Raw genomic sequence first — 13,667 nt, 5'->3', positions numbered from 1 at the left:
CTTGATGGACGCAAGTCTTTTCTCAACTACTATACTATACTATACATGCATAATCATTTGGAACAAGACTTTAATATATATGATAAGGGGACTGCCTCACATGAAACTTGAGCCGTAACAGCTTCATAAGGTAGAAACATAGTAGCACGTAAAATGCATACAAATTGAGCAATTGTTTGGGACAGATGTGTTCACACAACATTTTTGATATTATTCATTGACAGGGTAGTAGGAACACTAGATTTTGCCTTTTTAAAATGTGTGGCTCTTTTTTGTTCACTTGTTTATAACAGCTAACATGCCCTAACATTAGGAGGTATTATGCAATGGTATTTGTTTTAAAGAACTGCTCAAAAAGTAGATTTAAAAATGTCAGCATGTGTTTCACAGGTAGAAACCCCTACTATTCTTTGTATATACTGTCGTCAAATCTTGTCCTACAGGCTCAACTTACACATCAGAGAAACATCTCAAGAACCTCTTGTACTGAAAAAGATGTTGACACCCATCTGGAAAATGATAGCTAGCCACAGGTGGGTTGGTACATTCTCATATTGAATTTGGAAAAACTTGAAAAAGGCGAGAGTGAACTTCTAAACACAAGAGTCTTCTCTGATGGTCCTGGCTCATTTTGTTTGCTATTTTACTACCTTGCAGATTTGTTGGACCTTTCATGAGACCAGTGCGGGAGAAGCAGGCTCCAGGATATCAGGAAATAGTTAAAAGGTAAAGAAGAATTACCGAAAAAGGAGTCATATCTGGAAACCGGTAGATCCAATAACCAAATTTGTAACTTGACTCATGTCACTTTGCTTCCCTCGCAATATCTGCCATATATGCTGGCAAGTGACTTCCCAAATGGATTTTTGAGACATTACAACCAAAAATAATATACCGTATTTGCTCGATTATAAGACGAGGTTTTATTCAGAGCAAATGCTCTTATAATCGAGGTCATCTTCTAATCAGACCTCCGCTGGGGCCAGGCTGCTTACCGGTGCTTTGGTCACGAGCAGCTTCTCTTCTACCAGCGGCAGGAGAACAGGAAGCTAGAAGAGTGTCACATAACTCTGCCTCCCCCTTCCTTCTTCTGGGGGCGGGGCCAGAGAAGTTGCTTGCACAGCCGGGCCCCTGCAGAAGTCTTAGAGTGAGAGTAAGGGGGTGGGGGAGGGTTTTTGAGCAAGTATGTGTGATAAATGGAATGAATGAGTATTTAAATGTTTGTGAATGAGTGTGTGATAGCATGGATGTGTAAGGGGGGTGGTGGTGGTAGCATGGCATAGGGAGGCTGTACTCACACTCCTATCATCCCCAGGTTCCAGCATGTACTGGCTGCCTTGGCTTGATAGGAGTGTGATTGCTGTTAGCAGTTATATATATATATACCTCCAGAAATGCCTTTTAACCCCCTATATGCCACTCTGCCCCATGATATGCCCTTTAACCCCCTATATGCCACTCTGGCATATAGGGGGTTAAAAGGCATATCATGGGGCAGAGTGGCATATAGGAGGGTATAAGACATTTCTGGAGGCAGAGTGGCATATAGAGGGTTAAAAGGCACATCATGGGGCAGAGTGGCAAATAGGGGGTATAAGGCATTTCTGGGGGCAGAGTGGCAACCCTGGGGGCAGATGTGCATAACTGGGGGGGCAGAGTGGCAAATAAAAGGAAATAAAAAAATATATATTTTTCTCAATCATAGCTTTTATGAAATATGAAAAAATAGTTTACATGAATTAATATTTACTATTAAAACTTTTTTTCCCTATAGGGTAGTCTTATATTCAGGCTTTTTGTTTTTTTCCTAAATTAATATTTAGATTTTGGGGGGTCGTCTTATAATCGAGCAAATACGGTAATTGCTGGAGTTCATTCCATGATCAGCAATATCTCATTTATTGTAGGTGTAGCTTAACTGCAACATCGCAAAAGTAAAATTGGTTGGAAGCTTACACATTTACTTAAATGGTTCTGAAAGAGATATGCACTATATGACCAAAAGAATGTAGACACCTCTCCTAATTATTCTCCAATCTGTGAGTGAGAGTGTGAGAGAATGCGGGCACCAGGCAACGAATTGAAAATGCCCGAAATGCCTGAATTCTCACTGCTGGCTTTTCAAATGTACTGTCTTTCCAGGCCCATGGACCTCACTACAATAAAGCGCGGGCTATCAAAAGGAAGGATTAAGACTACAGTGGAGTTCCAAAGAGATGTCCTGCTAATGCTTTTTAATGCCATCATGTACAACAGCCATAATCACAGTGTCTACCAGAAAGCTGTAGAGATGCAGAAGGACACTGTGGAATTATTACAGGTGCAATATTCCAAACATCCCATTTTAAAGGCAGTGGATATACATGAGTCATTAGTATGCTAGTGTTTTGTGTGCCGTGAGATCAGATGAGTATGTAATCAAGAAAAAAAAGCCATTTTTGGTGATCACGGGCCCCATTCAAAACTACAGAATATAAACGTGTGTATATGATTGTGGACATTGTGTGTTGGCATCCCACTGGAGACACATGCATGAAACAGCAAGAGTATTTTTTACTAATATTTTGTGGGGGGGTTTTTCTTCCACAGGTTCTTTTAAACCTTCCATAGGACAGACATCCATGCTATTATTTCACTAAAGCATCGATCCTTCCTCCTCTACCTAAAGCATACAGCTTATCACGTGACACTCCATGCCATCCCATGTGAAGAGCCACATAGTCCTGAGCAATTTACCTAAAGATCCTCCCCCTTCAGGAAAGCAAACTAACGTTTTACTTGTTACGAGTTTGTTACATATAATAATCCGAACTGTTTGTATTTTCATAATATTGTTGTAATTAAAACGTTTTCAAAGCATAATTCCTTGATTATTACTATTATTTGTATCAACACATATTTATTAAGATTTAACACTCATAAATCTTTAGGGCAGGTTTTAAATTGGGGGAGTTCGCCAAGAGTTTAGAGAAGTTTAAGAAGGCGTAGATCACCAGTAGGAACTGTCTTATTGCTGTGAATATGCGTACACGGACTTCTAGCCTACTTCCGCCGGATACGGAAGTTCTTCTTAGAAGCACGGTGTTCCTGCTACACGTGGTTGTGAGTGGCGGGTCGGATCCTTTTTAAAATGACGAAAATCAAAAAAGAAGAAACGGAGGAGGCCGCGGAGGTACCGGAAAGGACTTATGATGATTTGCTAGCATATCTCAACCCCATCGCCAAGCCTTTAGCCGGACGTAAGCTGACCAAGAGGCTGTATAAGTGCGTCAAGAAAGGTAGGATCGCTCGGGGATTTACGTCTTAACAGTATACGCTATGTACTGCACGTGAGCCGGATTCTTATGCGGTGCCTTTATTAACCGAATATTAGGATTCCCTTGTGCTCGCACTTACGCGGCTCCTTGTTAATCGCTCACCTGATAACCATTGACTCCACCAGGCGTTAATTAGCTATCACCCGAATGATATATATTTAATACTATAAGTCGTTTCAAGGGTTACCAGTATTTCTTTCACCGTTTAGTCCTGATAAATAATCGCCGTACTACTTTTCTTTCGGAGGTATTCACGCGGTCATGTGCTGAACAGTCTGCGGCTAAAGCTTCATCATGTATTTATTTAGGGCGATCAGGAGCACATGCGCTACATAAACTATGTATTTTGCCTGTATTAGCATTGCGTACTTGATGACCCATCTTTATGTTTCTAAACAAAAAAAATCTGTTTACTTTAATAATGAGACCATTAAAGATGGGTGGAAACACACAATATAGAGTCTATTATAATGGGTAGAAACACACAATATATAGTATGTTTGTGTTCTGATATTGGTTACTCCAAACGTCTACTCAATGAAAAAACTATTATAGATAGTCCCTTTGGAAGGTAAGATGGGTGATGTATAGATATAGGGTTTAGGGGGTTAAATCCGTTTACCGTGGGCAATTCAACACAAATATTTGAAACTGCTTAGCTGTTGTGTTTGACGTTACTGCTCGAGGGTTGATGAAAGGAAGTAACTTTCCATTATTATTTTTTTTTTTATGGGGTATGACTCTCAAAGTTGACCATAATCCTTGTGGTCATTTTGTAGATCTGCTTTAGCTTCAACGCCTTATCCTCATTCCTTCTCTTCATTTCTGGCTTTTAGCTGTTAAACAAAAGAATATCCGCAGAGGAGTGAAAGAAGTGCAGAAGTTTATCAATAAAGGAGAAAAAGGGTGAGCAGATCCTTTATTAATACCTAATGTATGTGGCATAAAGAGAATTTTTTTTTTCTTAACCTTTTTTCAGTCCAGGTATGTAGACCATTCCATGTTCCCTTAGAAATATAGGGTTATTTTGCTAGAACTGCTCGTACTTATGTTAGATTATGAACAATCATTTTACTCAATGATTTTTAGACCTCCTGTGTATCAATGCTGATGTCTCACTTTCATTCTAGCATTGTAGTGCTTGCTGGCGACACGCTTCCCATTGAAGTTTATTGTCACATTCCTGTGATGTGTGAGGACCTCAACATTCCATACGCGTATGTCCCGTCCAAATCTGTAAGTATACTGCATTTACTTAATAGTTGTGTTACTGGACACCGTTAAAGTGACCTGTTCCTTAATGGCTACGCTTTTATTTAATAGGATTTAGGTGCAGCTGCAGGCTCCAAGCGTCCAACCTGTGTAATACTAATTAAACCACACAGTGAATATCAAGAGGCATATGATGTCTGTCTGGAAGATGTGGAGGCACTGCCTCAACCTTATTGACAGAGTACCTTCTGGGGTACGGAGATACTATTTTTGAAATTAGAACGCACATCACAACGTCCAACAACCCCAAGAGCTATGGGGTGAAAAAAATATCTTTACAACCTGGACTTCTATTTTTGTCAGATGTACGAATGTTTTTTTTTATTATTATTATTATTTAGAAAACGGATTTATTTTGAATGTGATGTGTGCACAGGAGCTGCCATAAACAAATTTGATTTTCTTTTTGTTCTGGGCCCACCTGGTTCCGTATAAAATCCAGGTACCTCGACAGTATATTTAGGGGCAGCAACATTATTGTGGCTTAAAATTCTTAAGTAAAGTTATTTCAGTCATCTTAGCTGCTACGTTGTGTATATTGCTTGTCAAATGGATTCCGGCATTTCAGATTCAGTGTGATACATTCATTTAGAACATGAATCCCAATTGTCGGCTTTATAGTGTGTGGCACTACTTGCATAAGTCAAAGAACTCTTTTCATTGCAGCTCTGCTTCTAAGCATCTGCTTTGTTTCTGTGCAGTCAATAACAGGGTTTATTGCAAACTGAGTGCTGCCATTTGTTAATACACAATCAGTAGTTTTCATACAACATGTATATAGGGAAGCTTTTTTCCCATTAAAGAAAGGTGAAATAATTTACCGTGGCTGCGTCTTTATATAAAATCACTGCAACGCTGTGGCTTCTAATTACTCAATGTGCCCTGTCGGGTGAAGACATTTCCAGTGTCAGAACAGGACATTTTAGTAGAAGCTGAATACATGTATCTGTCACTGCCCTGAAACACCACAGTTTCATAGTTCTTTAAAGCACCATCAGTGTAACGGTGTGTATTTATATATATATATATATAATCTCAAAGAAGGGTGTTACATTTTTTTAACCTTTTTAATTTTTTTTTCTGCATACAATACGCAAAAATACTTTGCTCTAATGGATATTAAACAATTACATACCACATAGGTTAAACAAAAAAATTGTTAAATATGAATGCCACAATTATTGACACTTTTTTAGTCTATACTGTATACAACTTCCCTTTCCCAAGATAACAGCTCTGAGTAGTCTCCCATAATGCCTGATGAGGTTGGAGAATACATGGCAAGGGATCTGAGACCATTCCTCCATACAGTATCTCTTCAGATCCTTCAAATTTCAGGGTAGACACTGGTGGACTCCTCTTCGGTTCATCTCTAAGGGGTTCAAGTCAGGGGACTGGGAGGGCTGTGGTAGGACCTTGCTTTTATGGTTGGTAAACAGTGGCGACTCTAGAAACAATATATAGGGGGGGCACAAAAGATACCACAGTCAAAACTGGGCAGGCATTAATAATTTCCACCATTAAATCATACCACTGAAAAAAATCATATATATAATTATTCCCAAAAGTAATGATACTTTTGTTATTGGACTAATACTTCAACATGGAAAGCCTGAAGCCACAAATAAATAACACAATACCTTAACTTTTCCACTAAATGATTTCTGGGCCTTGAAAGTTTTGTCCCCTGAAGTCACTACAAATTCAGGAGGGCATTTTATCTCTGGATATAGCTCTGCCATACCGCCACCTAGACAAACACACCAGGACAGTCTCTGCCACACCAACGTCCAGACACACACAGCAGGACAGGTTCTGCCACACCGACACCCAAACACACACCCCAGGACAGGCTCTGCCACACCGACACCCAAACACACACCCCAGGACAGGCTCTGCCACACCGACACCCAAACACACACACACCAGGACAATCTCTGCCACAATGACACCCAAACACACACCAGGACAGGCTCTGCCACACCAACACCCATATACACACACCAGGACAGGCTCTGCCACATCAACACCCATACACACACACCAGGACAGGCTCTGCTACACTGATAACCAAAATACACAAACAGCAGGACACAATCTATGACACAGACATCTACACCAGGATGGACATTCCCCACTGCATTGTTGTTGATACCCCTCTTAGTGTTTTTGCCCCTTGTGTATTGATGCCTCAGCCAGAACCCTTTTTAGTATAGATTAATGTGGTGCCCCCACACCCTTGTATGATCTCCAGCCAGCACTATTTGTATTAATGCCCCCAGCGAGCCCCTCCCTTTATTATTGATTTATGTGATGGCCCCATCACATATATGCCTTAGACATGAATTTTTAACTATCATAATAAGTACTTATCACTTGAAATTGAAATATGATTTCAAAATAACAGCTGAACTGGCAGTTTCTTTAATATATTATTTATTATCTATATTAATATTAGGCCCTGCCGCCGATATATATATATATAGATAGATATATATATAGATATATATATATATTAGACCCTGGTGCCTATAGCAGGTATAGATCCACACATTAACATACAAGCCCAGCTTTGCATGTATAGATCAATTGAAATTCACTTGTGAACTCAGCATTGAGGGTATAGATCAAATAAACAGAATCAGACATACAAATCCTGCAGGTATACAATTATAATGTATGGAAACAGCATTGCAGGTATAGATCAACTGCAAATCACATGTAAACTCAGCACTGAGGGTATAGATCAAATAAATACATGGAAACAGCACTGCAGGTAATGATCAACTAAATATGACATTCAAACCCTGTATTTGCAGGTATACATAAATAATGTTATCATTATTCACAATGGTTGCATAATTGAGTTATTGCATTTTTCCAGCATACCTGGAATGCATAAGGGAAACTGGGGGCAAAGGCAAACTCTGTCCTCAGTTTCCCATAGGCATCTTTGTCACTAAACGTGGGACCAAAGATGCCTATGGGAAACTAGGGGCAGTGTTTTCCTTTGCCCCCAGTTTTCTATAGGCATCTTTGTCTCTAAACATGGGACCATGGTAAGCTATTTACTGACAAAGATGCCTATGGGAAACTGGGGACAGAGTTTGCCCCCAGTTTCCCATAGGCATCTTTGTCACGAAACACGGGACCATGGTAAGTTATTTAGTGACAGATGCCTATGGGAAACTGGGGGCAAAGGCAAACTCTGTCCCCAGTTTCCCATAGGCATCTTTGTCACTGAACATGGGACCATGGGGAGCTATTTAGTGACAAAGATGCCTATAGGAAACCGGGGACAGAGTTTCTCACCAGTTTCCCATAGCCATCTTTGTCCCAGCCTCCCACTGCCAACCATGCCCCCAGTTTGTCAACTTACCTGACTGAAGACACGCGGCCTGACAGTGGACTCTGCTGAATTCCCGCTGCCAACTTTCTCCACCCACTTCACTGAACGGGGCTGGCACCGCCCCACAAATGTAATTGAGCCGTGCTGACGCCGCCCACGAATGTTATTGAGCGGCGCCAGCTGACTCAATTCAATTTCAAATCGACAGGGGCGTTATTTTAAGAATACACCCCAGTCGATCCGAAATAGATTTGAGTCAGCTGGCCAGCGCAGCTCAATAACCTTCGTGGGTGATGACAGCCCCGTTCAGTGAGGTGCACTGTCCCGGATTGAATCCGGGACATCTGGATCCAAATTCGGCAGGGGGGGCAAGGAATAACCTAGGGGGGGCAATTGCCCCCCTGTAGCGACATCACTGTTGGTAAACCATATTTTTGTGTTGATGCATGCTTTGGCTCATTGCCCTCCTGGATGATCCAACCATGGCCCATTTTAAGCTTTCTCTGGTGTTCATTTAATATCTGTTGATATGATCCTAACAAAATGCCCAGGTCCCCTGGCAGAAAACCAGCTCGAAAACATTAAAGAGCCACCACCACATTTAACCATGGGCATGAGGTCCCTTTCCATATCTCTGTGTGCGCCAAACCCACCTATGGTATATATTGGCGGAAAGCTCTATTTAGGTTTTATCTGACCATAAAACCCAATCCCATTTGAAGTTCCATTAGTTTCTGGCCAAATAAAGACGGTTGAGTTTGTTTTTCGGGTGAGAGGAAGGGTTTCAAGAAAAAAAGCCTCTAACCACGTGTGATGTAGGTGACATCGGGTTTTAGTGTTGGAGACCTTCTGACCCCTAGATGCAACTAACTTGAGCTACTTGAACCATCCTCTTCAGTGCATTAAAATGAGAGACGTCCTCTTCCAGGTAAATTCATGAAATTTTCAGTTGGCTTGAGCCTATGGCATCTTCAATGCATCTGCTATTTAAGTAGCCATGTCACATCTTGTGAAGCTCAACAACCCATTGTGATGAATGACTATTGACAATTTAGCCTGTGTGTAACCTTTTATACCCCTGTGAAACAGGAAGTGACAGTTGACCAATTTCCTGTTCCTAGTCACCTAGGTGTACTAAAAGATGTAAGATCACCAGAGATATACATCAACTATTTTTTCTCATGATTTCATAGGGGTGCCAGTAATTGTGGCACACATATTTAACAATTTTTATTTTTTTGGTTAATAGTGTTTCGTTTGGAATTGTTTGAGACAAAAGATCAAAAGGATAAAAAAGAATTTTCACAGCCTTTTTTGTAGAAGAATGAGCTATGCATTAAGCAGGAGCAACTCAGGCTTTTCAGGATAAATGAGGCCCATGATACCGTCTAGAGAAGCCAGAAAGTCGAACTTGAGGGGCGGGTACAGCATGTACATTACACTGTACATCTAGAACAAATCCCTAATTTACTTCCAATACTGTTTTCTCACAAAGGAAGGCAACACTTCACATATTCAGGGTCACATGATATGGTAAAGATTTATTTATGTTCATAGCAGAGCCATCCACTCTGTAAACACCTTCCTTTTTAATGTTTGAAAAGTCTTTTCTGACATTTATAGAACAGAATATATACAGACTGCACTGTCGTAGCATAATAGTTGAGCAACACTGTGCCAGCTGTAAAAGTTGGAATACTTTATGCATATTGCTTGAGCCCTTCCAGCTGTTGGGCGTCAGAAAATGATGGGTTTCCCATCTGTTGGATTCTGTTCCATGGGGCAGTACGGGCACTTTAACCTAACGAAGGAAATAAGACTGTCAGAAATAACGGGCAACACAGAGGCAACCGCACTGGGGAAGCCAACAGAAGGGCAAAAATGCAGTTCTTGAAAGACACTCATAATATGGAGAAAAAAAACATCAATCTGGAGAGAACTAATGGTTTCAAGAAGAGCAAAACAAACTCTTTCCATGCTGCTTTCAGTTCAGCTAATGCAAATTCAATACAATACTGCAAGAAATTGTTAAATGTGCAGAATAAAAAAATATAATTTTCATAACCCAAATAAAGAAACAGGGAATGAAGAAATGTAATATAGTAAGGAGGAGTTTGCAGGTGTGTTATGGTTTCAAAGCCTTGACTTCACTGTAGATTAACCCAAGTGAGCTTCTAAAGCAGGAAGAGCATGGCGGGCGCTGACTAATGTATAGTTAGCTTAGCGAGATTTTTCCAGTCTCCTTACCCATTGAATTATGCATTTCTTTGCCCTTGCCAGTGTCGGCCCTTCATAACAAGTAGTATGAATCTCCTGGTGACTCTTGTTAGTGAATAGACCCCGATGTTCATGTAGTAATGTTCATGATAAATTTATTTACAGAAATTAAGAAAAAAACAAACAAAACAAACTGTTCAGTAACTTACTTTCCACCATTAATCAGCTTGTTCAGAGCATCCCGTGAGATAACGTGGCCACACACTAGCTTGATGGGTGGGTTGGCATCAGAGGTTTGTTGCCTTAGTATAGGGCATGCAAAGACAGAGTGATATCTGCACTTCTTTCCAAGGTCAATCTCAATCTGATAAAAGCAGAGAACTTCTTACTCACAGGTTCCATAAAGCGAGAGTCAGTACAAATTAGGCCAACACTTACAGGTAATTCATCCTTGTGACTCCACACTCCTGCGCACTGTCTTTGCTCGATAACGGCTTTGATGTTCAGCAACACAGGGAGAGCCACACAACCTGAGGCAAAGCTGGGCATGGGAGGAAAAGGCCAGTGAGATAGATAATATCCAGTGGTAGTTCTATATTTTCCTGAAACACACCTTACCCAACACTTAAAGGAGACTCTATAGACAGACCAAGCAAATGGCAAGCATCCCTGGTGAACTGTTCGCCAATGCTTATCCACTGCTCCACAGCTAACAAATGGGCATAAGGAGAGTTCTCAATCCCATGTGGAAGGTATGCAAGACTTCCCATTATCACCTGGATTTCTTATTCAGAAATGGAGAAAACACAAAGTTAGATCAGGAGTGCAAATCTTGCAGAGTTCCTTAGTTTTTAAGTCTGTTGCTCCTTTACCTTGCTGGTGATGTGCAGCAAAAGGTTGAAACTGACGGGCATATGTTAATGCCTGCATCTGCTTGTGTGGCCCACCACTGAGTAGACTAATAAAATGAAGACGATGAAGCCTAAACTCCAATGAGCTGTTTAGTTCTTGCAGGTGTTGCCTGTTCGAAATTGCCCATCTAGAACCAAAAGGAAATCATTAGTTTAATTCCTCACCATTAGAACATATTTGTACAGTATGGTCTCCTGATGCCTACTCTAGGGCTGGTCTGAGATCACGCTTCTGGAGAGCTTCCAGGATTCGGTTCAGTTCCAAAAACGGCTCCTTGAAACTCGTGTCAATATTTAAGGCAGACTCCTGCAAAAAGGGATACGATGTAGAAGGTTTATTTAATCAAACATGGAGCCGATGGGAAATATTAATTGTAGACATATTTACTAGCAATACCTGACTGAGCTCCTCAGCCACCGTTGGAAGCCCTTGCTGGAAAAGATGCTCCATAATCGCACTGTAAAGTAACTGCTGCTTGTTTCTCGATTCCCAAACACCCTCTGATACTACCGCACAGACGTCAGGATCAAAATTCTGGAAGCACAACATTCAAGGAGCTAAAGGCAGGTAATGCTGTATTATTATTGTGCTGATTAATGAAAGTTGAGCCACCACAATTATATCTTTATTCATTCCAGCCTGTCGCCCAAACAGAGAGAAAGAATGTATGAAATAAGATCCAGAGAGGTGTGGGGATAATCTGACAATTCAAGAGTAAGGTGCCAAATATTCAGCACACCACTTACAATCATTTCCCCCTAACGTTACTCATTGTTTCAACAGGACAATGTTTGAAACTTTACATTGCAAGGGTAATCAGATTGTAAAAAAATAAAAATAAAAAATAAGATCCATTTGGCAGTATATAAAATATCTATTTCAAGACAAAGCCTGACTCACAAGACACAATGGTCTTGCTTTCTGCCAACATTAACCAGTTTAACAAAACGAGACAAAGCTGCTTTTTTGAATTTCCGTACACCTGATTTTTCTGGTTGGCAGATCTGCTTATTCACATGAGCATATCGTGATTACACAGTGACAGGAGCACGTCATACATATATACATACCGGTTAGTGTATTGTGTTACTCTTGAAACGTAACCAAGGCATTCGCCAAGTAAACTTACTCTGTCAATTGCTTTTCCTACTCTAGAAACACTGCTGTGCATTTCTTTGTGGTCAGATGCTACTTTCTGTACAGTTTCCCTGATTTTACGGCAGCGCTGCGTCATCATTAAGGCGAGAGCAGGGGACAATGGCACTCCTTTCTGAGCTATATATAAAATAGAGAAAGAAAAAGCTTTTCAACACACAAAAACACATATCAATCATGCAAAAAAAAAATATAAAGAACAAATATGTAGATAAGAAGCCAGTGATTAGTCACATGAACACTGGGGCAGAAACTACTAAGACGACTGATACAGAAACAGCTTACGCTTCTATGCGAAGGATATAAAGATGGAAAATGAAGGATTTTAGATCATGTAATCCGATGGCGTTTTCTGGCAACCTTGTTAACACTACGCCAAACTGCCAGGGCTTTAAAGAACACTCCTGGCCTTGATGTACCTTAGGAGCCAAACATTGGTAAGTATAAGAATTGTGCCTGACCGGATGTGGCCCCCCAAAGGACCAACATAGAAACTTGCATGCAAAATCCCCAAAATGTAAATGTGTTAACAGATGGCAAAGAGCCCAACAGACAAAAGAGTTGGTAGGCATCACTAAGTTATTAGTGTTTCATGAAAAAAAATAAGATTAAATGGCATTCTGCGAGTTTAAATGCATTTGCATCTAGACATATTATGAACTAGACATATAAAAAAGGTACCAAATAGGATGTGCAAGACATGACAATGAAAATGATGAGCAATATGAGTAATTATTAAGTATTCAAGTGTACCCAATATACACATACCTCCCAACATTTCAAATGACCAAAGAGGAGCACCCTTGTTGTTGGTTTTTTTTTGGGGGGGGGGGGTGTTAATGGTGCAAAACTTTCTCCAGGCTTTTTATGCGACTTTGCAGCCTCTGCTGCTTATATAGAAATTATATTATTTATACCCACCAAAGCAGTAAGGACAATAAAGGTATGGAATTCACCGCCTAGGGAGGCGGTGTTATCAAATACATTAGAAAGGCATAACATACAGGGACATAAATAGAATTAATATTTTAGAGCTTTGTGATCCAAGGAGAAATCCGATTGCCTTTCGGAGTCAAGAAGAAGGCCAGAATTTGAAGTAACTTAATTGGGGTTTTTTGTTCCTCCTTCTTTTGGATCAAGAGTAGGAAGGTTAGGTGGAAGGGTTAAACTTGATGGACTTAGGTCTTTTTTCAACCTTATGTACTATGTAACTATTTTAAGATCATACAAAAGAGGAACTCCTAAAGAGGGACACTTGGGGGGGGAGAGAGAGTGAGTGAGTGTGTGTGTGTATATGTGTCAGTACCATGGCTGCTCAGCTCCTCCCGCAGCTCGGTGACAGACGCCAGCAGCTCCTCCAGGCTCCTCTCGCTGCTCTCTCCGTAGCTCACGAACCTCTGTAGAACCTTCTCCAGCTCCCACTCCACCCCGACACAGCGCTCCAT

The 13,667-nt window shown here is 40.7% G+C and overlaps 2 protein-coding genes across 3 annotated transcripts; one reads left to right on the top strand and one right to left on the bottom strand.

Moving 5' to 3' along the window:
- Positions 1-3,130: 3,130 nt before the first annotated feature.
- LOC149299680 (H/ACA ribonucleoprotein complex subunit 2-like protein) lies at positions 3,131-4,766 on the top strand. The gene is made up of 4 exons (XM_089486232.1): positions 3,131-3,278; positions 4,154-4,223; positions 4,448-4,553; positions 4,641-4,766. The coding sequence occupies exons 1-4, from the start codon at positions 3,131-3,133 to the stop codon at positions 4,764-4,766; spliced, it is 450 nt and encodes a 149-aa protein (XP_089342358.1).
- Positions 4,767-9,675: 4,909 nt separating this feature from the next.
- On the bottom strand, positions 9,676-13,667 carry LOC149299679 (E3 ubiquitin-protein transferase RMND5B-like). Of its 2 annotated transcripts, XM_089486171.1 has the most exons (10): positions 13,529-13,667; positions 12,623-12,631; positions 12,197-12,330; positions 11,464-11,601; positions 11,273-11,373; positions 11,028-11,194; positions 10,774-10,939; positions 10,594-10,696; positions 10,365-10,519; positions 9,676-9,739 (listed from the first exon to the last, which is right to left on the bottom strand). In XM_089486171.1, exons 1-10 carry the CDS (start codon positions 13,665-13,667, stop codon positions 9,676-9,678), a joined length of 1,176 nt encoding a protein of 391 aa, XP_089342297.1. The 2 variants fall into 2 exon arrangements, with proteins under 2 accessions (XP_089342297.1, XP_089342295.1); XM_089486169.1 differs by lacking the exon at positions 12,623-12,631 and having other exon boundaries at positions 12,197-12,342.

The sequence above is a fragment of the Sceloporus occidentalis genome, unplaced genomic scaffold (genome assembly GCF_023333645.1).
Source record: "Sceloporus occidentalis isolate IW3139 unplaced genomic scaffold, rSceOcc1.0.p SCAF_28, whole genome shotgun sequence".
Classification (NCBI taxonomy): Eukaryota; Metazoa; Chordata; class Lepidosauria; order Squamata; family Phrynosomatidae; genus Sceloporus; species Sceloporus occidentalis.
This window is presented reverse-complemented; position numbering and strand designations above follow the sequence as displayed.

What these genes read in the sequence shown, in the direction of transcription:
- LOC149299680 (XM_089486232.1), top strand. Translation starts at nt 3,131, where the DNA reads ATGACGAAAATCAAAAAAGAAGAAACGGAGGAGGCCGCGGAGGTACCG. An exon ending in GTATAAGTGCGTCAAGAAAG is followed by an intron (nt 3,279 to 4,153) that starts GTAGGATCGCTC and finishes TCTGGCTTTTAG; the next exon opens with CTGTTAAACAAAAGAATATC. An exon ending in ATCAATAAAGGAGAAAAAGG is followed by an intron (nt 4,224 to 4,447) that starts GTGAGCAGATCC and finishes CTTTCATTCTAG; the next exon opens with CATTGTAGTGCTTGCTGGCG.
- LOC149299679 (XM_089486169.1), bottom strand. Translation starts at nt 13,667, where the DNA reads ATGGAGCGCTGTGTCGGGGTGGAGTGGGAGCTGGAGAAGGTTCTACAG. An exon ending in TAGGAAAAGCAATTGACAGA is followed by an intron (nt 11,602 to 12,196) that starts GTAAGTTTACTT and finishes TTGTGCTTCCAG; the next exon opens with AATTTTGATCCTGACGTCTG. An exon ending in GTCACAAGGATGAATTACCT is followed by an intron (nt 10,520 to 10,593) that starts GTAAGTGTTGGC and finishes TGCTTTTATCAG; the next exon opens with ATTGAGATTGACCTTGGAAA.